The sequence below is a fragment of the Thalia democratica genome, chromosome 9 (genome assembly GCF_965202585.1).
Source record: "Thalia democratica chromosome 9, ktThaDemo2.hap1.1, whole genome shotgun sequence".
Classification (NCBI taxonomy): domain Eukaryota; kingdom Metazoa; phylum Chordata; class Thaliacea; order Salpida; family Salpidae; genus Thalia; species Thalia democratica.
This window is the reverse complement of record NC_139173.1, coordinates 18,921,096-18,944,521: the sequence shown is the minus strand read 5'-3', so window position 1 is coordinate 18,944,521 and position 23,426 is coordinate 18,921,096. Positions and strand designations below refer to the sequence as shown.

At 24.8% G+C, this 23,426-nt stretch overlaps 2 protein-coding genes across 2 annotated transcripts; both read right to left on the bottom strand.

Annotated features, from left to right (window-relative positions):
* Positions 1–3,532: 3,532 nt before the first annotated feature.
* LOC145844477 (putative RNA-binding protein EIF1AD) lies at positions 3,533–8,936 on the bottom strand. Its single transcript, XM_082951880.1, has 4 exons — positions 8,798–8,936; positions 6,559–6,667; positions 4,384–4,492; positions 3,533–4,019 (listed from the first exon to the last, which is right to left on the bottom strand). Exons 1-4 carry the CDS (start codon positions 8,882–8,884, stop codon positions 3,785–3,787), a joined length of 540 nt encoding a protein of 179 aa, XP_082808006.1. The 5' UTR covers positions 8,885–8,936; the 3' UTR covers positions 3,533–3,784.
* Positions 8,937–13,738: 4,802 nt separating this feature from the next.
* On the bottom strand, positions 13,739–15,950 carry LOC145844879 (kelch-like protein 35). Its single transcript, XM_082952300.1, has 2 exons — positions 15,905–15,950; positions 13,739–15,192 (listed from the first exon to the last, which is right to left on the bottom strand). Exons 1-2 carry the CDS (start codon positions 15,948–15,950, stop codon positions 13,739–13,741), a joined length of 1,500 nt encoding a protein of 499 aa, XP_082808426.1.
* Between the last annotated feature and the right edge of the window lie 7,476 nt (positions 15,951–23,426).

The window sequence follows — 23,426 nt, the reverse complement described above, 5'->3', positions numbered from 1 at the left end:
CTGTTATGTTTTTTTAGCCACATTTTGAAATACTATGTTACAAGAAAACCTTCAGTGGTTTTTTCTATGTTGTATAAGATTAGTAGCTTTTCAAAAACATTTTAGCTACCTTAAAAAAAACGCTTTTGTTTAACAACTTTTTGTGATGTTAGAACTTTAGCCATTAGTTCAGTACTTGTTTTAAATAAAAAGTAAATGAAAAGCTTATTTTTTATCTAATAACTTCTTATGATTTTAAAAGTTATCTATTGAGAAATAGACATTCAGTTTTAGTTTCAGGTATCATTAATTATTTTAGTTTGACAAAATATATTCTTACAAAACAATAAAAGGATCATTTATCAATTTTCAGACTTATTATTTCCTTTAATAAAATTAGTAGCACTAACTAACATTGGAAATTGTTAACTCTCCACATTATCTTTTATAGTTATTATTACTTTGAAAACAATTAGAACTCAAACGCAAAAAGAAATGTTTAAAAGATTTTTTAGAAATAATAGCTTTCGATGATTTCGAATTGGTAATAAACTGCATAATTTTAAATATAAAGTTGCTGCACTAGAGGTATAATAATAACAAATTAAACAGTATTCTTTCTTTATTAGACTAACACATGTTTCTGTGTGTTAACGGGTTAACACACTTCATGGAGCTCTGTAAAAAAATAAGAACTGTAAGAAAAGAATAGAAGCTAATGTAGGTATATATGTGTGTATATTAAAAATAAATACAAATACTATAAATTATTGTAGATTAACTGTTATTTATAGTTACAATACATAATGTTAAATCCGACAGTTATAAAACTGTAAAACATTTGTAATTTGGGTATTGTAATTGCTTTTTTCAACGATTTATTTGAAAACTAGTTAGAATTTAGAGGTATTTTAAGGTACAGTTGCATTGCTGACCCTATAAAACCATATTTTGGTACTGTGACGTTATTTCACTTGCTCGTTTATCTTCATCATAAATCGAAAAACCATTGCATTATTTTTTTTTATTTTTAATTTTTGCATTAGAAATATACTAGTCTAAGTTAATAAAAAAAACTTTTTAGTATTTAATAACTACATCTAAAGTATCTTTTAGACTTATTTCATACTTAAAGCGTTATAAAAGTGTTTCATTAACAGTAAAAACTGCATAACTTTAGAAGTAGATGATTCTTTTATTTTTTTTGAATTCTCGGTTCATAAGAATAAAGTGCTTTCAAGTATTAATTTTTACATGGAAATAAAAGTATTTCTGTTTCCAGTTGCTGGTCCTTAGCAACACCACACGCTCATTTTCTGCTGCGTCAGACATGAATGATGTGGCAGAATTTAATAAAAAGTTTAATACTTAAAATTGAAAATATTTACTGGTAACATGCTTGAATATTTTTTATGTATTAACTAAAAAACACTTATTTGCCTTAATAAACCAACACAGTTCATCATGTGATCTTTTGATTGATGAAAAATAATTTTCAATTTGAGTAAGTGTGTTGAATTTTAGTATATATTTACTTATAAGCATTAAGTGCTCTATGCTCTACATTTATAAGAAAAAGTTATTATAATCCTTCAACATTAAAAGTTCATTTAATTTTTCTATTTGTGAATTTATTATCAGAAATAAATAAACTACATAATTAATTTTTCAACAGATAGTACTGACTAATTTTGTAACAGAAATTAAGATATTTTGGTTTTAAATAACGATTTTCGTCTGAAAATACTACCAGTAACTTTAATATGTTTTATACAAATTCACTTAAAACTGTATGTTAAATATATTGTTAAAAAGTCAATGTTAAAAAGCAAAAATATCAGTCAATAAGCCAAGATTTTTGTTTTTCAGGCGTTAATGCAGTATTTTTAACGATTTACAAAATTATAAATATAAAAATAATTTTTTTTCACAGGTATTAAAAGTTACAATTCTTTTCTTTCAAAAAATACTTCTATTACTTTTTACTCTAAAAACACTAGACATTGTTAAGATCTATAAAAAGTAAGGCTTTTAAAATTAAGTATAATATCAAAAAACTACTGATGAATACTTTGGGGAAAATAAACATTTTTCTGAGCTCATGTTAATTTTGTTTATTAATTATTTAAGGTATATGCCTCTGCATTAGATGTTCACTAAACTTAGGAGAAATACCGTTTCAAAGACTAGACAACACTAGTCTATACTCATTTTTCGTTTTATTTTTTACTGAAAGCAAATACTTAAAAGAAACAACTTTATCTATGAATTAAGGACGTACAAAACAACATAAATTTTCAAGTAAATAAATTATAACGTGTAACAAAAGTTTTTAATACGTAGTTAAACTTTTATATCTCTAAACTGTTTCTGTTTAAAATAAACTTAAATCATAATAAATTCTATATTAAAAAGAAAAACTAAAATGTTATTTCTTAGATTAGTGAAGAACTAGCCGTAAGGCTAAAAAATTTTAAACAGGCATTTCAAAATCAATAAAAATCATGTTCTTGAACAAAACTGAGTATATAAAATAGAAATTATTGAAACAAAACATCATTCTTGATCTATAAAGAGTTCTGCCCTGAGATTTTTTAAAAATATTCAAACTATCCTGAGATTTTTATAAAAAAAATCAGAATTGTTGGAGTTATCTTTTTAAAAAAATAAAGTCTAAATATCTTGAGTTACCCTGGAATTTTCTAGAATTTACAAATATTCTGAGTTTTCCAGAGTGTGTGGCAACTGTTAATTGAAGATAATAACAAATAAATTGAATATGACTAAGACAATGCACTTTTGTTCCTATGATTACATCTTAAAAAAGCTGCGGTAGTTCCGCTATACAACTACGTTCTTATTTTTAGCAGTTTTTTGTGCGTTTAGCTCTAAATTTTACTTTTTTATTATGTTATAGACATTTTAATAGAAGTGTATCAAATAATATTTCGATATTTATAACTACTTAGGATTTTTCAATTTTGTGCATTAAAAGCTGTCTATATTTATTAGATACTGCAAACCATTTTTATTATAATCTTTTTTTATGATGGTAGTTAATTTAGCTTCAATTCTAAGAAAGTTAAATCAATTTTATTTGATACATAACTATATTAATAAAAACAAAATACTAAAGAGTACAACAGATTAAGAAAAAATATAAAATACAATAATTTAAGTTATTTATTAATCAAAGTTTATATTTAAGTTTTTAAATTTAATTATTTTATTTTTATTTTTTTAAATTTAAATTATATTAAGTTAGCTTGCAAGTTTTAATTATTCGTAGAACAAAAAACTTTCAAGCCTATACGAATAAAACTAAAAATTTAATTTTAGTTCATCTTAAATGAAAAAAAGCATGTATTTAATATCACAGAGATAACAAATAAAATCAAGCAACTATTATCTTGCATAAGTTGTTAAAAATTTCTAAAACAAGTTTTAAGATCATTAACATATACAAAATAATTGGTTTTATAAAAAAACATGTAATTAAGAAAAAAAAGGTTTAAATTTTTAACTAAGAAGCGACACATCATAATTACAAAAATAAAATTTCAAATCTAATATGTTATAAATCCATACTTTCAAGTTAAAATATTTTTCTAGAATTATTTAATATTTAAAGGTAAAGCTTCATAACAACTAAAACATTTTTGTGACAAAATCTTAAGTGGTATTTAAAAATTTAAAACGAAACTTCAACCAGTTACAAAAACACATTTACACAAACAAATAGTCTCTAAACATTTTTCTAAACGGGAATTAACTAATAGAATGTTGTTTGTGCTGGAACGCAAAATCAGTCTTCTTCTTCTTCCGAGGAGCTTTCTTCTGATTCGTCGTACTCTTTCACGTGATTGGGATTGGCGGGAATGTCGTCGTCCGAATCTTCCTCCGACTCAAAATTGCAGTCTCCCTCCGACAGAAGGTCTCTCTCACACTTTGCCACTTTCTGCTCACCCGCGTGGTAGTAGCTGTCCTTCTCTATTCCGATCTTGTACTTTTGTTTTATGAGCTCTTTGAACTCTTCTGGCCTGCGAAAATTTGTTTTGTTGTTTGTAAACTTGCAGAGCTAAAAACAAGGAAGTTGCTCGCTTTTATTTAACATAACTTTTACTACTCTGTCCTTAAACAAAAAATTCTAAATTTAAGTTAAAATTTGTAAAACATCAAAACAGTTAGAAACATTTTACCAAAAAAACTAATTTAGTTTGAGCTTACCAACCGTGATTATAAAAATTTTCTAAATAAATATTTCAAATACTGTACTGCACCATTTGTTGTAGATCTATTGAAAAATACTCCACACTTAACAACAAAGTACAGGTGTTAGATATAGGAAAATATCAGGCTTAAAATCATTAATGTTTTATATATAACGACCATATCATAACTAACCAAACGCCTGCGCTGACAAACTCTTTAATCTGATCAGCCCACAAAATTCGAACTATTTCTCCTTTTACTTTTTTACCTTCGAGTATGGGCTCAGTGAGTACAAAATCACCTGTAACAAACAGGTAAATCTGGTAACAATCAGAAATAAAACAGTAGTTTAAAAAAAACACTTTATGAAATATTAAATACTTCTACAACATATTTCTTAATATATCTTAACTACAACAGTTGCTATACCTTATTTGTTTTATAATTTTATTGATTCAAAAACTAGTAATAATATTTTAATATTCTAGTAAGTTTGATGTAATAGCTATAGATAAAATATTTCTATTAAAACAATATATCATAATCTGATGAAACTGTGCACACATAGAACAAAAAATATACTTAGTTAGTGAAAATTATTATATTTGTTTTAGGCTGAATAAAACATCTAAGAAGAAATTAATATTAAAGATAAAAATAATTTTATCTATTGGAAACTATTAATATTTAAGTTTTTTATTTCTTATTGAAGATTATAAACATGAATATATTAGTCCATTTACGTTATAATTGATCTACAGTAAAACTAAACATAAATAAAATGAAAACAATCCTTATAAAATATTTCCAAAATAAAAAAACAGTATTGTATAGTCAAAATCTTTTTGCTCACATAAAACAGCTTTCCTTAACAAAATACAACAAACGGCTTCTAATTTAATCAAATCAAAAACATTATTACAGTACTAAATTTTACTAATTTTAAATCTATTTATATTATAACTGCTCGCACAAGTTGGATCGTTAACTAAGTGTTCTGCAATAGATGAACGTTTAGATGCGTTTAAAACCTACAGAAATACATCCCAACTGTAAGGTGATATTTACAATACCTATAACTTTTTTATTTGATAGCTTACAGTCCTTAAAATTTGTACAAACATGATATAAAGCTTTACCTCTCTACTTTATAATCAAGTAAATGGATTAATAATGTTATGCTTACAGGGTTGCCACTCATTTTTTCAATTTTTTTTTCAGGTTTTCCAAATTTCTTCCAGGTTTTTAAAAGTACACATTTTTGGGTCTATTTTTAGTTTTAAGTTAATTTCTATTAAAGAAACAGTGTTAAATAGAATAAAAGCACTGAAAAGATACTGTAAAGTTACTTTAAATGTGTTTTTTAATAAAAAATTTTTGATGATAAAAAAAAATCTTAATTACATGATAGATTTTTTGTGTCACATCAAAATTTTACAACTGAAAATGTTAAAGTTATTTTAATTCCAGGTTTTTCCAGGTTTTTTGATCAAATTTCCAGGTTTTTCCAGGTTTTTTTCAAAATTTGTAAAATTCCAGGTTTTTTCAGGTTATTTTAACATAAATTGTCAAATTATAGGTTTTTCCAGGTTTCCAGGTAAAGTGCCAACCCTGTACTTAGTACAAAAATTACTTAATTTGCACCTCAAATAAGGAACCTACTGTACTTTCCATCTTTAAAAGGCTATATCTCAAAAATTGTTTTGGTTATTAAAAGTCAGTAAAAAGCAACTTGTAGCTCAGTTAAAAGTCAAAATAAAATCAAGTTGTGAAAATAAGTAATTTATATATAAAATTAAATTTTTAATATATTTGATAAATACATGACATTTTATAATTAACATATAAAAAATAACAACATCACAGAGATTTTTAGTAAAATAGTCTACTTTCATCTTTTTAATCTGTGCGTTAAAATAAGACTCCTGAACTATCTAACTCTGATCGCTAATATCTAGAAAGTTATTTTAAATTTAAAAGAATAGTAAAAAACAACTGGTAGCTTCATTATTAGAGTAAAAATTAAGTCTAATTTACAAAAACAAACTTTCTTTTCTTTACCCTTTAACTGATTTAATCCACCCAATTTTTAAGAATATTTATCAACTAAATCAGTTATTATTATTTCAACTGCAAACAAATTTTTCTAAAAGCTGGTATAGACCATGCTGTACATTTAAAACATTGTACTTTTTAAACTTTATCAAAACAATTATAATTTATAACCCATAAAACAATATTATACAAAACATTTTGAAAACTCCTTTTTTTGTTTTTAACCATAAAATTTCATGTGCTTTAACAGATATCATAAGGAAAGTTAATTTATTTTAACTATAGTCATCTGAATTAAATTATCTTAATTACCTCTTTTAATGAAACAAGTGTCCCAGAACTTTTTCAGAAGACTTGCTAAAAAAATTTTACCACTTGCTGTTTCCACTTCATGCAAATGGTTTCCTGCATTTCTGCAAATCTGCAAAACAAATGTTCATAATTTAAAGTTTATGTCAGAAATTTGAAGCTTTTATATTTTTTATATACAACTGATACATTTTGTTACCTATTCAGCAAAGAAAAATTTAAACATTCTATAGTACAGTTTTTAATAAGTTGATTCAATAAACAAACTTTTAATGTTTTAAAATAACTAAATTAGTAATTTTTTGAATTGTTTTATTTATTTAAATTATATTAATATTATACTTATAACTTTACCTCAATACCTCCTTTTTAGTTTTTCAAATATTTTAAAAACATACTAATTTCAAACTATGTAATGTTAACTTTATTAAAGAACGTTAAATTTTGTATGTTTATCAAAGCGTTAACACCATAAAATAAACAAAAACAAGATAAGTGCATACAAACTGATCACAGATAACAAATGAGTGACAAATCTATTAAGAATAAAGTATTAACGAAAACAAAACAAAAAAGTTTATTTATTCATAAGATTAATCTAATGATCAAATGCTTTAGCTGATAGCAAATTTTATTTACTTTGATAATTAAGTTGTTTTAAAACTTTAATAAATTAAAATATTTCAAAACACTTATATTTTAAATATATATTTTAAAAGTGGTAGTTGCAAGGTATAAAATGTAGCTGATACTTAAGCTTTAAGATAAACAAAAGTTATAGGGCAGAACTACATTTCCAAAAATATTAACAATATTAGAAAAAAAAGGTAGATAACATTTACATAAAATTAGCTAGAGTCTAAATGAAAAGAAGTCAGCTTGAGTTAAACCAAATATCTTTAAACATTTTAGAGTTATTTTTTTTTAAGTTTAGTATTAGCATAATACTATATTATTTACAGGGTTGTTACTCTTTCAATCACAGAAGCCATACTGAGTGACTAAATATGAGCTAGTGTTTTAAAAAAGCTAAAAAAGTTAGTACTATTGCTGATCAAGATAAAGTTTTTTAAAAATAAAATAGTAAAAAAAGACCTTGTTATCATGAAAAAAATACCTAAATATCAAGAAAAATAATTGATTTTGAAGTCTTTACAACTATCCTAAGATCTAATTAAAAATCTTATTTAGTCTATGTTTTGAAAAAAAAAAAAATCTTGAAACAAGCCTGAGTTAATCTGAGTTTTTAAAACATTTTAAAATGCTTTAATTCTAGCATGAGTGTGTTCTAACCCTGTTAGCTTGACTTTTATTAGTATCTAAAGTCTAAGCACCTTAAGTAAGAGGCAATGGTGGGAAGATAAGGAAAAAATAACTGAAGCTCTTTTTTATAACATTTAATATTAAATATTTTTAAGGTTTAAAACACAAAAACAGATATATAAGAAAATCAAGGACTAGGAGTTCAAACATAACAAAAATAATACAGTCAGAGCTTTGTGAAAAAAAATCTACATATAAAACAGGGATCGGCAAACTGTAGCCCGCGGGCCAAATGCAGCCCTCAAAGCCAAAATTTGCGGCCCGCAAGGTACTTTTTAATTAAAAACAAGTTTTAAAAAACATAAAAAAAAAGATTTTGTAATAAAAACTTATAATATAGATCTTAATTTAATAGTTACTCTTAACTAGTGAAATTTTACTGCTTATTATTTTGATATTTTGGTTTAGAATTGTATTTTTCTGCTAATTACTATGATTATTTTTAAGTAATTGTAGCCCTCAAAAACTTTTTTGTAAAAAGTGCGGCCTGCAAGCAATATTTTGTGGAAAAATTGACCCTTGAGTTGCAAAAGGCTGCCAATCCCTGATAGAAAACTTAAAAAAGAAAAAAAAAACTATTATAACATATATAAGTTACTTGATTCTTGTATGATGATAACTAACTGTTTTAGCTTTAGAACTAACAAAATTTTGAAAAACTAAAATTGTTAAAATAGAATAAGAAATATGTTTAAAAACCAATAAATATTCTTTATAAATAGTTTTATCAGATTTTTATGAGTTTAATTTCTGTTTTAAATGTAAACAAACTTATAATTTTTCATTAGTTCATAATTCCATTTCTGGTATAATTCAAACTTTCAATTAAATTTTAAATGTTAAAAATGTAAAAAACTAAAATAACTTTTGTAATGAAAAATACAATTAATGATTTGCAAATAACCAAAATTAAACATACCCTCACTATAGTTTGATTATTTTCAGGTAAGCTGAAATCATTCTCCACTTCAGCCCTGACATACTTTTTCTTTGTAGCACTACTCATTTTTGAATTTCTTCTTTATAAATACCAAAGTACTATATATTTAAAAACTTACTCAAATGTCTAAAAATACATTAAGGGGTTTACAATCTATCATACTAACATATTAATTTACTTAAATACTGTGCATTGTAATCTTGCTTTTTTACAGCCTCATATTTTTATTTAGAAGATTTTACCATTTCAAGTTTTTATTCTAAATGTTCACTATAAAGTGATTTTTACTTCAACATTTTATAAACCAAAGTAGTAAAAATATATTTAAAAAATTTCTAAAAACTTGTTATTCTTATCAAAAATGAATGTTGTTTCATTTCAAAATCTACTTAAAAACTAAAACAATCATATTTGAAATATTGAACAAAATTTGAAATTTCTTCTAGGCTTTCTGTTTTTTTTTGGTTTTTGAAAGTATAAGGTTTCTTGTCCTTTTTAATTATAAAATTAAGATTAACAGGGTTGCCAAATATTTTTAGCAATTTTTTTTAGGTTTTCAAAATTTCCTCCAGGTTTTTAAAAATACACATTATTGGGTCTATTTTAGTTTGAAGTTAAGTTTAAGATAAAATACTGTTTTCAATAGTATAAAACATTATTAATATACTGCAAAGCTACTTTAAATGTGTTTATTTGTTTTTTTTTTTTGAAGATGATGGCAATTTTTTTTTAATCTATATGATAAAATTTTTGTGTCAAATCAAAGTTTTTCTACTTAACATGTAAAAAATATTTTAAATTCCAGGTTTTTTTAAGCTATATTGTCAAATTCTAGGTTTTTTGGCAACCCTGGATTAAGATAGTAACTGTTTTAAATTCTACAAAAATATTTAAAAAAATTACTGTAGTGTTACCTTAAATGTGTTTTATAATCATTATTTAAGTTTTATAATAGTTGTAAATAATTAAAAAAAAATTGTGTTAAATCAATATTTTGTATCTATTAGATTCTATCAGGGTTGCCACTCTTAAAGTAAAAATTGTTTTAAGTGACCAAAAACTGTCAAGAGTCACAAAAAGTTTATTTTTTAGGTCTTAAAAAAATTTAAATTTTCAAAATTAATAAAAATTAAGTTCTACAGCAAAGTTCATTATAAAATTATAAAAATTTGAACTAAATCAACAAAATCTCATTCAAAATTTATAAAAAATTCTGTCCTTTTTGACCTGAGATTATTTAAAAACCCTAAAACAATTCTGAGCTTTTCATTAGAAAAAAAGCTATCCTGAATCAACATGAGTTTAAAAATAAAGTTCAAAATATCCTGAGTGTCCTTAATGTTTGGCAAACATGTTTATTTTGAAATTCATTATTTGAAATAAAAAATTGTTTAAGTTTAGGTCTATTTTCTAACTTTATATTCCAGGTTTTTTTCAGGATTCTAGTTTAAATGGTTTTACCACACTGTATTAAATTTATGTAATGCAATAGACATTAATAGTTAAAGTGAATTTATGTTTTTTTAAACACAATAAGTAAAAACATAAAATTAATCAAATATCTTTCCTAATATAAAAATGTTTTTGTTGTATACTTTAGGACTACCATTATAATTATAAGTTGTATGTAACTAAAACATTACCTGGTGTGAAACAATAATTTTGATTGAAAAGGTAACTTTTATTTAACTTTTGCTTAGTTATAAGTTAAAAATAAAACAGGCAGGTAAAATTACATATGATGTGACACATCAACTTTTGTCAAGAAAAATATAATTGTTGCTAAGAGTAGAGTTTGAGACTGATGCTTTTTACTTTAGAAAAAACATTTTAGGTCTGTATAAAAACTAGCTAATAAGCTTTCAAAACATGAAAATTAATATTCCAAATACAAATAACTTGTACTTAAAAATATTCCTCATTATTCAAGCTTATCATAAAACTACGTGCAGCACAATAAAAAAAATTAAATTTTCCATTGAAAATTCAATAAGTTAACTTTGTTTTAAATATTTTTGTAATGAGACAAATTCTAATATACTGCTTATAAAATTACCTCACACATTTCAAAACTCACTATTCAGTTCAATAGTTTCTATATGTAAAACTAGAGGTAAAACAGAATTACTAAACAACATTTATATAAGCTCAGTCGGAACTATCTCAAACTAACTTTTTTCAAAGTCAAAACTCACAAAATAAAAAACTTAAAAGAATTTTTTGAACAAAACTTCTAGTATTTTAATTAATGTCTTTTTTTTTGTTATGAACTAAGTTTACTTAAACTAACTACATATATATGTTTGTTTAGTTTTGTTTTTCTTTTAATTGGTAATGGGTAAAGTGTTTCTTTATATTTTTTTTTGTACATATTTTTGCAAAATCAAAATTGTTTCACTCATTAAGCTTAGCTTTTTTTTTGATAGTTTGCAAATGGTATGGATGCACTACTATTTTAATTAAGACAATTCAAGTTCTGAAATTTAAAATATTTAAAGTACGGCTTAAGTAACGTTTTTTTTTTAAGATTAATCTAGAGACAGAGAGTATTAATGTTTATATTAAATTATTAGATTTAATGTTATGACAATAAGTTTTATTTGACAATATTTTTAGTGGTAATACTGACATAAAAAAAAATTAAAGATTGTGTTTTTTATTATAAAATTAACAAACTTACTATCAACAAGCCTTTAAACCTTTTCTTAAAAGCCGACTTATAGCGTAGATTAAACTTATAGTCTTTCCAACTTAAATCACCTCCAAAAAAAACGGTATCCTCTTTGGAAAAAGTTTCTTTTAATTAGAAACGATTATAACATTCATTTAGAAACGCAAAAAGAAATTAACGTTTGTAAAACATATATATATATATATATGTACAAGGTTAGCAAAATAACCATAAACTTAGTTTTCATTTATAATAAACATAACTAAAGTATTTGTTAAAACAGTACCAGTAAATATCTTTATTAGAATTTAGCAGGGGCGTGTTTTAACTGGTTTCCTGTTTCCTGTGAAACCCCTGAAAAAAAAAAAAGATTCTTAGAATATCACTAAAAACGTTATTTATTGACTTTGTTTTGGGTATTTGATAAACTTTGAATAATGAATGTTGAATTTATAACACTGAAAGATTAAAAATTTTCCTTAACAAAAAATGCTCCTTATTGCCAGCTGAAATTGTTTTATTTTTAACTTTAATTGTGAGGTCATTAGGTAAAAGTCTAAAAGTAGCATTTTTTTTCTAGGAAACTTCTTACTAAAATGCTCTTAGTTTCCATTATAAATTGTTACTTAGTGTAAACAACTTTTGATTAAGTATTGTTTTTAACTAGTAAGTTCAATTTTACTTAAAAAATGTCCAATATAATCATTAAAGTTTTATTTTACTTAGTTTATTGTATATAATAACGTTTTGTAAAGCTTTTGTGGTATGTTGTTATATAATAATATTGTGTTTGTACTTAAATATTTATATTTTTGTTTATTTGTCAAACAACTGGGTTTAAACCTTGAAAAGTTCAATTCGGAGAGTTTCCAAAATCATCTTTAGACAACTACACCACCTGGCAATTTATTATTTTTTTATTTAATGGTATTTTGATATTTTTATTAAAGTTGTTTTATTTTTGTATATCAATGTATTTAACGCAATAATTTACGCCAACTTATAGCGCAAGTTATACTTATAGTCTTTCCAACTTGAGTCACCTCAAAAAGAACGGTATCCTACTTTGGAAAACCTCTTTTTTAGCAATTAAAAACGATTATAAAATGCATTTAAAAACGCAAAAAAAAATTAACATTTGTAAACCATACATATGTACAACGTTGGCAAAACATCCATAAACTTATTTTGTTTTAAAATAAATATAACTAAAGTAGCTGTTAAAACAGTACCAGTAACCATCTTTATTAGACCTTAGTAAAATTCAAAAAAAAAGTATTTTATATAACTAAGAAATATTCGAGCATATTTGCGGGCTATAAAACTTAAAACTCAGTCGTGACCATAATAGTCACTCATATTAATTAAGTAAGCAAAAAATAAAATCTTTTTACTTTTGTTTTTAACTTTAACTGTTAAAATTTTACTTTTTTTGGTTAATTTTTAATATGCTTGGGTAAAGTGGATTAGGGATTAGGGTATAAAAAAAACTTGAAAATATATTTCTGACTCAGCAAATATGCAAATCAGACTAAGCTTTAGGCTTACTTAGCTCTTTGCGCGGGAGCGAAGTAATATTATACTTTTTTTAAGAGATGAGCTACAATTCGAAAAGGTTTTAGTTTTAATCTATTTTAGTGTATATCATTTCAATTTACACAGTAGTTCTGTTTAAAACCGCGATATAATAATTTTGAATCAAAAACTTATTTTAATTTTGGTTAATTTTAACATTAAATTTATCATGACAGTTTTGTTTAGACATGTAGTATTTTATATTTTAAATATCTGACTGCTTCTATGCTTTACAGAAAATTTTAAGTTTCAAAAGTATTTAAAACATCTGGTATATTTAAAGTATTTTTTATTAGAAAACATATTTGTTATACTTATTTCAACTACAAATGTAGAAAATTATAAGAGTAGCTCAAAGGTTGAATAACGTTATCTTATACTTAAAACGTTATAGCTTTTTTTATAACTATTCTCTTTGTAAATCAATAAATTTATTAACATTTTTATCATGTAATGCTTAGCTTATAAACAAAATTTTGTATTATAAAATATTAAACTAACTCACCATAAAATTGATATACTACTGTTTAAAAGTGAAAAACTTATACATAATAACTTTATTATAAAATATGTTTAATTATAGTTCATTTCACATCCAAATATTTAACGATTTATTATGAAATCTAGTTAATTACCTAAATCTAACGAAAACTATTTAAATCCAATTGCAATTTTCAATGACCGAAGCTCAAATCTGCGATCTGAGGTAATTTCAGGCAAGCAAAACTTGCCGAATATCTTGTAGCTTCAAACTGCTCTTCAGACCACTCATCTTTATCGACATCGTACAAAGCTGCCGTTTCTGAATTCCTCCCAAAAACGACAACTCTGCCGCCCATCGAAACTGCTGCAACTGCCTTGCAAAGATCAAACCTGAAAGGTTCCGGTGTTTCTTTCAAGGACGAAAAAATCCCAGAGCGAGCGTCGTAAACTTCACAACTGTTCAAGTAGTTGTTGACGTCACTCCCAAGCCCCCCTACCGCAACCATCTTGTTTTTCACGCAAACCAAACTGTGGTGAGATCTGGGCTCCATCATGCTCGGCATGTAAGACCACGAATTGGAAGAATGGTCGTAAACCTCAACGGTGTTTGAAACGTCTCGAGCGTTGCGTCCGCCGCAAACGACCACGTTACCGCAAAAAACCGTGCACGCCGGCCTCAGTCTTTCCATTTTCATATTTTGAATTTTTCTCCACTCGTAGTCGCTAGCGTCCAACACCGAGCAAGAAGGGGTGATGACTTTTCTACGGTACCCTCCTATGATAAATATTTTGTTCATGAAAACGCACAAGCGGAAGGACAAGCAACCGATGTCTTTGTTCTCGGCCACGACTTGCCACTTTTTCGTTTCGCTTGAGTACTTCTTCACGCACCATTGCATGTGGTTTCTGTTGTCGAAATAGTGGATCTCGCCGTTGACAAAAACCGTACCAAGGTAGCGTTTGTGGTTTTTAGAACGCTCAACTAATTCTATTTTGTTGAAGTTTCCATCGTAAAACTGAACTTCATTTCTGTTTATTTTGCTTGATATGCCTCTCAATAGAAAATAAAAGTTTTGCTGGTCGCAATGTCTATGTGTGTGGAAATTGACCGTTTTGTTTAGGTAAAATGTGTCTCGGTTTTCTAAGATGGTCTCTATTAGTTTGAAACTATCTTCGTTTTCATAGAAAGACGATTCACCTAATACATTACTGCAACTTAGTAAGTTTTTTACAGCATTTTCAGATAACAAGGGTAGGCGCACTTTCATTGAAATATCTTTCGCAAACTTTTTTCTTTTTTCGAGGTTGTACTTTACCCAGTTGTTTGCTGCATGATAAACTTCTAGCTCAGAGGTGATTTTGAGTTGAGAACTAGCAAGTATTTTTGACAAATTGGCAAAACTCAGTTCAAAAAAACTGTTTTGGTTGCATACTATTGCAAAACAGCAATCTACGTGGCGAAAAAAAACCTTTGATGTCTTCAGTTGGTTAAAACAGTTGATAACCTGATAATGCGTGACAACATTTTGAACTTTAAGTTTGTTTTCAATGAAACCGGCTATATTTTTATCTGAAACTTCGTTCAAAATAATACTGTTTTCTTTTAGTAACCTTATAAATTCGTTGTTGCGTGGTTTTTTGTTACCTGTTAGTATTGAGTTTTTGTTGTTTTAACGATTATTTATTACTTGGTATTGTACAAACATTCATAACATTTAAGATTTTTTAAAGTTTAGTTTAATTACTTCAACTAAAAAACGTCAAGTATTTGTAATAGTCCAGAGCTCAAATACTACTGAACTTAACAATAGACTACATATAAGATGTACAAAAAAATTTCTATATAAGTTTAAAAATAAACAAGTTTTGTCAAAGCTTAGTATTTTAAAGTATAAGTTTATTAATTCAATAAAGTGCGTAGATAAAAATACTTTTCAAACGCTCAGCTTTTTTATAAAGCTGATGTTAAAATCATTGTTACTAAATCATAAAAAAACATACAGTTAATAAACAACTTATTTAACCTGGTAGTTTAAATAAACTTGTCCTTTTAGAAATATTTGCTTCAAAAAGTTCCGACAGATTTTCTTTGCACGAGATGACAAATTTAGAACGTACATTCAAGCACAAAAAATTTTGATTTGCATATTTTGTGTCAGCTTTTATTTTGTTATTTTGCAGTTCCGTCGACAAAATCCTGTTGGACTTACCAGTTTTAAAACCCCGTTTTGGTGTTTTAAGTATGTAAGTTCGTTTGTCCTTATCCGTTTTGACAAAATGTTTGGATTTATCAGTTTCAAAAAACTGCTTCCGTTTTACAGTTTTGATAAAACATTTGTTAGTTTTTGCTTTCAAACCCCGCTGGTGAGTTTCGGAAATTCGCTTGTCTTTATTTTTACCCATTTTCAAATTATTTTAAGCTGAGATTAAAATATAAATTGCGCTCAGTAAAACAATTAAATCATTTATTAACCGAGGTGCACCGAAACATTTCTAAGACAAAATAAAAAATTCTTGCCTAATTCATTAGGGCAAAGGACAAATCGGAAAAATCACTGGTAGTTAAGACACCAGAGCCTAATTTTACAATATTTAAAGTAAAGATTATTATGTGCCGTCAGGCAGGCTATATACTTATTTTTCTTGTATTATCTATTACACATAATAAATATTTTGACTTATGGTATAGTTTTACACCCTTAGCTACTATTCCTAGTTCTATTGTCAAAAAACATACACTGAACGCTCTCTGTTAAAATAAAGTTTAATTGTCAAAATATTTCTGGTTAAAATCCCTATTAGTTCTAATTAATGTTAATTAAAAACGTTTAATAGTACCAAAAAGTTTTATAACTTTTTACAATGTTTCATTATAGTTGCCATTTTTAGCAGAAAAAATCTGTTTTTTTTTAAGAATTTGTTAAGTTACAAAAATGACAATTATAATATCAATCAAGCCTGAATACTATAAATGTCATAAACTAAAAGACATTTTGACAAAAAGTAAAACTTAAATTTAACAAGAGGATTCAAAGTTAGCATTAGTTTTATAAAATACCTTAAAGAGCATGAATTTTCACAAAAAAAAACAAGCTAGAAATTTTTACATGACTTGTTAAATGCTTATTAATTTTCTTTTGCAAAAAAAGTTGCACAATTTTCCAGATTAAAAACAATGCAGCATAATTAGTAACTTGAATTAAAGTTTTTTTTTGTAAATGAACAGTTTTTATAAAAATTTTTATAGTTTTTAGGTTTATTAAATAAATAATTGTTATTTAATTAAGTTTAAGTTATATACCATTTAGGCATTTATTTTTTGAGACTTACTGTAACTCTTAGGTGAAGCACCTACTTAAGTTAGTGAATTTAAACTGTTGTATTAAAAAGTAATCAAAAACAAAGTTTTAATTATTAAAATCAAAAATAACATGAAAATAGCTTTTAATTTGCAAAAATCCGAATCAGACTGATCTTTTAGTATACCAGCCATCCACACTATATTCTAGTCGTGAAATAATCAATAATAAACATGGTTCAGGGTTGCCACTCGTTTTTTCAAATTTTTTTCTAGGTTTTCAAATTTCTTCCAGGTTTTTAAAAGTACACATTTCGGGTCTATTTTTAGTTTAAGTTAATTTTAAGGTAAGAATTTGTGTTAAATAGTATAACAACATTGAAGAGACTTTGTAAAGTTACTTTAATTATGTTTTTTAATTAAAAAGATTATGATGAAGAAAATTTATTTTATTCATGGTATATGTTTTTAGAGTCAAATTTCTGTTTTAGAAAATTTTAAAATTGTTAAAAATTCCAGGTTTTTTTTTTCAAAATTTCTCAAATTCCTGGTTTTTTTTCCTAAATTGTTATATTCCAGGTAAAGTGGTTTTATAAAACTAAGGTCCCACAAAAACTAACAACTTCACTTTCAACTCTATTTTTTATTTGTAAAATAATGTATATTTTGTTTTTTAACCCAAAACTCTTTTTCAAATAAAATAGCTAGTGTACCCTAACCTCAAACTAATATCAATCAGCTACATTAAAGCAGATCCGTGAAAACTAAACAAAAATTTTTAAACAAAATACTTTTTTTTTCATATAATGGTAACATTACAACATGCTGATTTTTAATGGTTACTAAAACTGAAAAACAGTTAACTTAAATTACTGTTCACTATAGAACTGTTATATAATCATCAAGAAATTTCAAATATATTAAGGTTTGAGTTTTAAACTTTCACTCTAAAATAATTTTCAACTTTCAATGTAACTAGTCACTTAAACTAGATAACTTTTAATTATTCAAGTTATCAGATAATTTTTTGAACATTTCATCAAATATTAACTTTACTATAATGTCAAGTTAATTTTTTTATTTAACTTATCACATAAGTATCACTATATTAGTTTGTGGTCAAAATATCCTTACAATTAAAGTTGCATTATCATTTTGTAAATAAAATTTAAAAATAAAATCTTGGTATTGTAAAACTGCATAAATTAAATGTTAAAACAAAGTATCTCAATGGTAAACTTGTGGGAATCTTCATTATTATAATATAATCAAATGATGTTTTATGTCCTCTTTTTAATAAAAGTGGAATAGAAAAAAATTCATTAAAAAATGAAATATTATGTAGACAAAAGTTAATTATTAAATACAAACATTGAAGACATTAATAGTAATTTTTTTGTGATTGAATAGAAATAAAAAAAAAAAAAATGATAAAAGTTTTAAAACATTTTGAAGTAGTGTTAAACTAATGGTTTACATTACTATTTTGTAATACCTCACAGCTTTAATTATTTTGTATTTTTCTATTATAAACTAAAATTGGTTTACACAATATTTTTAAGTTCTAAGGATTTAACATATAAAAGAAAAAACTGTTAGGGCAACAACATTTTTACAATAAAATTATAATGAAAATAATATAAAAAAATTGAAAGTTCTTTAAGTACTAATACTTGTGCAAACCACTCAAAAGACTTTCTGAAACTTAAAATTTACAACACAGCCATTTTAGCCTACTAGAAAATTCGAGGAAAGTATAAAAACGCCAAAAACGTTTAGTGTTAAACGAGACTTATTGTAACTCTTAGGTGAAGCACCTACTTTAGTTAATAAATTTAAACTATCATATCAGTGACAAAAACTTCAAAAGCAGATTTTATAAACAATATATTAAGTGAAAAATTTTTTTTTGCAAATATAACAAAAATAGCAGGCAAAATATGGCAACTATGGCAAATATATTGCAATTATATCAAAAAATGGTAAAATTGGAAAATTATGGCAAATATGGCAAGTTTTATTGAACATCTGTAACATTTTTTTATAACATCTTCAATTGAAATTACTCTCTCTGGTAATTTGGTTTATATTTACTGGTTACACACTTGAAGTTTTTGTCACTGGTGTGACAGTTTAAATTTACTATCTAAAGTAGGGGACTTACATTCAAGTTAAAATAGTAAACTTTAAAAAAATCCTTTTTTAATAAGTAAAAAATTACAACTTAATTAACAATTAATAAGTTTTTTGAATCAGACAAAAATCAGACAAATTTTATGCTAGATTTTTGGAACTGTATATGCCTGCTACTTCCTTACAGATAAGATTCTGGTTTGTGCCAGTGTTCCTCAAAGTGTGCTTGATAAGGTTGACGAAAACTATTACAAAACAACACTTTAAATTTAGCTTTTTACAAATATATTTAGTACAAGATTTTCCACAAAGCAGACAAAAGTAAAATCAGAAGTTTCACTGTGTTGCATAAATTTTATCCTTTTTTTACTGAAATTTTAAGAATACAATAAAAATTGTTTATACAAATAACTTCAATGTTTTCAAAACATAAAAGTCTGAGTGATAAAAATTAGCCTGAAATTAAAAATACTTGCAACAACTTATAAAACAAACTGAACATAGTAGTTATAGTTTTAAACTGACACTAAATACTATTATAAATTTTAAAACTATCAAAACAAAAAAAAATTTTTTAAGTATATACAATGAAATAAGTAATAAAATAGTGTTTAAAAGTCATGAAAACTTCCTAATGATCCAAAAAAGTACACTCAAACCTTTACAGTGCCATTTTTGTACAAATTTGTAAAAAAGTTACTCAAGCATGGTTTCTTAAGTTAACACAAGCGAATGTTTGTTCAGTGTACACTTCGGATAGCAATACTAGCATTATGGAATCCTTGATTAGGGTCTTTAAAACATGAAATCCTGAGTGTTCAAAAGATACACTGAATTTTATAAAAATAATCTGAAATTAAGAAAAATTAAAAGAGTAGTGAAATAACTTATAACTATATTCTTTGTTTACCCGAATTAATCATAACAAAAATAAATGTACTTTTTATCAACAATGAAAAACAAAGTTATAATAAAAATAACATAAAGACATTTATATTGTCTGACATTAAGGCAAATATCAAAACTAATAAGATATTTGTAAACAAACTTTAAAAAAAACTGACTGATTCTCAAAGTATCTCATAAAATCAACCTAGCCTGAGATTTAAAAAAAATATAGTTCTGAGTGTCCGCAAACCCTGTTTATGGGGACATTTTCAAGAAATTTACTGTATTCTCTTTCACAAACCAACGGGGTTTGTTCAACCGTAGGGACTAGATCCTGTATAATAAAAACTAAAAAAAAACTGTAAGTATTTAATAGAGATAATTAAATACAGTTATAATTAAATAGCAAGAAATCTAAATTATATGACTTCCAAATTTATCAAAAAATTAAAGTATATTAAAAAGTGGTCATCAGCAAAGTCATCAAAATTTAAATTATAAAAACACTTAATACTTTAAGCACTAAACAACTTTTAAAAATAAAGGTATTTAAGTAAGTTTATATTTTTTTAGTCAATTTAAGTGTCAGTTTAAAAAAAATCTATGTTTCTAAAACAATTTCATGGTAAAGCTATTTAGATTATAAGATCAGTTTGTAGTAAATTATAAAAATTAAAACTTTAAAAATGTTACTAAAATCAAACATTTATATTTAAACATAATGTTAGAATACGTAACTGAATCAAACTTAATATAACCAAAATTTTGAGTTTTTATGTTTAATATAAATAAAAGTTTTGCTTTACAATTTATTTATTTATTTATTTATACGTTGTTCATTTAAAAAATAAGCATTAACCATTTTTGAAGTAAAATTCATTTTCTTGTTGTAAATTATACTTAATCTTCAATTATCTACTTACGCTTGCTTTTTTAACAGAAAACTTTCGGAAAATTAGTGAACAATTTTTTTTTATAAATAGTAGTTATAATCTAAAAGTTATAATGACATCACAAAGGACTTTAAATTCAAAATTTGTTACAGCTGATTGGAAAATACTTTTTGCAGTGAAATAATAATAACGACTTATAATTGCTGGTTCTATTAAGTTCAACATTCAAAAGATTACTAGAAAAGTAAAACTGTTGTACTGTTTTTAGTTTCTGATAAAAATACATATTAAACTAACTATCGAAATTTTCTGTTTTTTACAGGGTAGAAAAGACTCTTGAAAAATTTTAGATTCGCCCTTAGTGTATTCATAACATTGAACTTAAAACTTTATACTAATAAAAGTATAAACTTATGCATTTACTTTTTACATGTATAAATGCAGAATTTGACTATAACTTGAGAAAATAGTTTAATACTTAGATTTTACTGATTTAATTAGTGTTTTTTGCATAAAGCAATGATCATAATAACAAATACATAGTTTGTTGAACGACAAAAATACGCTCAAAATATTTGGTCCTAGGACCTGGTGCACGAAAAAACCTTTCGTTTATAGAGTCGTACACCACGTATACCTTCTAACGCCTTATCCAAGACAGAAAAAAATATGACAAAGTTATTTGTACTGTCACTAATTTACAGTAACTAATATTTATAAAATTCTAATTTTAATAAAAATCGTATAGTTATGATAACAAATTATACATGACTTAATTAAAAAAATACATTGCACTAAAAACTCAAAATTAACATTAAAAGTTATTAAAAATGCATAAATAATAAAAATTGAATATAATAAATAATAAAAAAAAATTTATAGATTTACGTAGATTTAACTACATAAGTAATAGAAAATTTATTTTATCAGTAGACTAAAACATTATACTTTTGAAAGTTTGTTTTAAAGCTGCATAAGTATTGGTATATAACACTAGGAAAAAAATTGTACTCATTTCGCAGTATATATAAAATTTTAAATATCTTTAAAACTACAACAACTCTTTAAAAGATAACACTTAAAAGAACAATGGCAAAGTAATTTGTTTTCTAAAACAATCTAAGTGTTAAAAAACGATTTAACAAAAACATAAAACTATTAAGCTAGTCACTTTTCAAAAATTACAATTTTGAATTAGAATAAAAATATTAAATTTTTAATCGAGCTTCATTTGAATAAATTTCAAAATCTTTTTACATCTGAGCAAACTTTAAAAACTGTTTTAGTTATAAAATAATAGCATAATCTGAATTTCTGAAATTATAAGAATAAACTTAAGCCAAATTATACTTTTATTGTTTGACAGGAATGAATATTATTTCAAAATAACAATAAACGATGCATTTTAAAAACTTAGCGATTCTAAAAAAACCTTTTTCTTTTAATTGCTGTATTATATTACTGCATATCATCAGTTCATCTTTAAGAAGTATGTTTTTATTAGTTTTAAATACTTCATTTTATTTGAAAAGAGTACTTAATTTATGATTTAATATTACAAAGTTTACTCATTTTCTAGTTAAAACCTTTATAATTAGTTCCTTTTTGTAATTGATTTTGTTAAAAAAAATACTTTATAGTTTAAAAAATGATACTTTTGTTTATAAAATGCTGAATGTTTTATTGCTTCATCTGTTAAATATAAGTAAATGAATAGTTATTTTGTCAATTAAGTTTTTGTAAAGTAAATAAGAAACACTATTTTAGTGTTTTTGTGTACAAAAATATTAAAATTTTTTATTTAAAAACATTAATTTTTAGCTAAATTGGAAAACTCGGCAATTTCTCTTGTGAGCTGTATATAAATAAGAAAATTGTTATCCTTTCGGTAAAAGAGTACGCACAAAGTAAATGCTGTTTGAAATTGTTGAAAACAAAATATACAAGTTTAATAAGGTCTTAAAGTAAATATTCATGTCAAATTTGTTTAACATGTTTGCAAAAATAATAAGTTATCGCTACGACTTAGTGTAAAAGTGTTACGATAGAAAGTAGTATTATGTAAAAAAGGGGTTCGATACCCTACTACTAGTTTAAGTGCTTATTTTATGTTACCATGTACTTAGATAATCTTAAGATTGTATTTTAATAGTTTACGTAAATTACCTATAAAAAGAATTATACTTTATAAAGTTTAAATTTATGTTTCAAACTATTTACTTAGAAGACATTACATTAAACTAGCAATAATTGCATTTGACATGGTATAAGAAACCAGTAGTAAAATCGTATTTAAAAAAACAATTGTTGAGATGATATTAATCACAAAAGTTACTAAAAACAACACCATGATTTTCTTCATTTAGAAATAATAGTATGGCGAACACAGTAAGTTGAAGAAATTAAAAAAATAGAAATTAAACACCAAAAAACTGCAAGAAAATTTAAATTGATCAATTGAGGCTTTTTTGATAAGCAACAAACAATATAAAAATATATATATTTGAATTTAATTTATACTTTAGAACTAATCAAGAATAAAAAATAACTTAATATCACATAAAAAACACCTTCAAACTTTTAAAACTAAAATAATACTTTTTTACAATAATTTTAATAAAATTTTGTATAAAAAAATAAAGAAAAATAATGCAAGTTTGATTGAGA

What these genes read in the sequence shown, in the direction of transcription:
- LOC145844477 (XM_082951880.1), bottom strand. Translation starts at nt 8,884, where the DNA reads ATGAGTAGTGCTACAAAGAAAAAGTATGTCAGGGCTGAAGTGGAGAAT. An exon ending in ATAATCAAACTATAGTGAGG is followed by an intron (nt 6,668 to 8,797) that starts GTATGTTTAATT and finishes TTTGTTTTGCAG; the next exon opens with ATTTGCAGAAATGCAGGAAA. An exon ending in TTTGTCAGCGCAGGCGTTTG is followed by an intron (nt 4,020 to 4,383) that starts GTTAGTTATGAT and finishes AAATTTTCGCAG; the next exon opens with GCCAGAAGAGTTCAAAGAGC.
- LOC145844879 (XM_082952300.1), bottom strand. Translation starts at nt 15,950, where the DNA reads ATGGGTAAAAATAAAGACAAGCGAATTTCCGAAACTCACCAGCGGG. An exon ending in TTCCGAAACTCACCAGCGGG is followed by an intron (nt 15,193 to 15,904) that starts GTTTGAAAGCAA and finishes CAATACTAACAG; the next exon opens with GTAACAAAAAACCACGCAAC.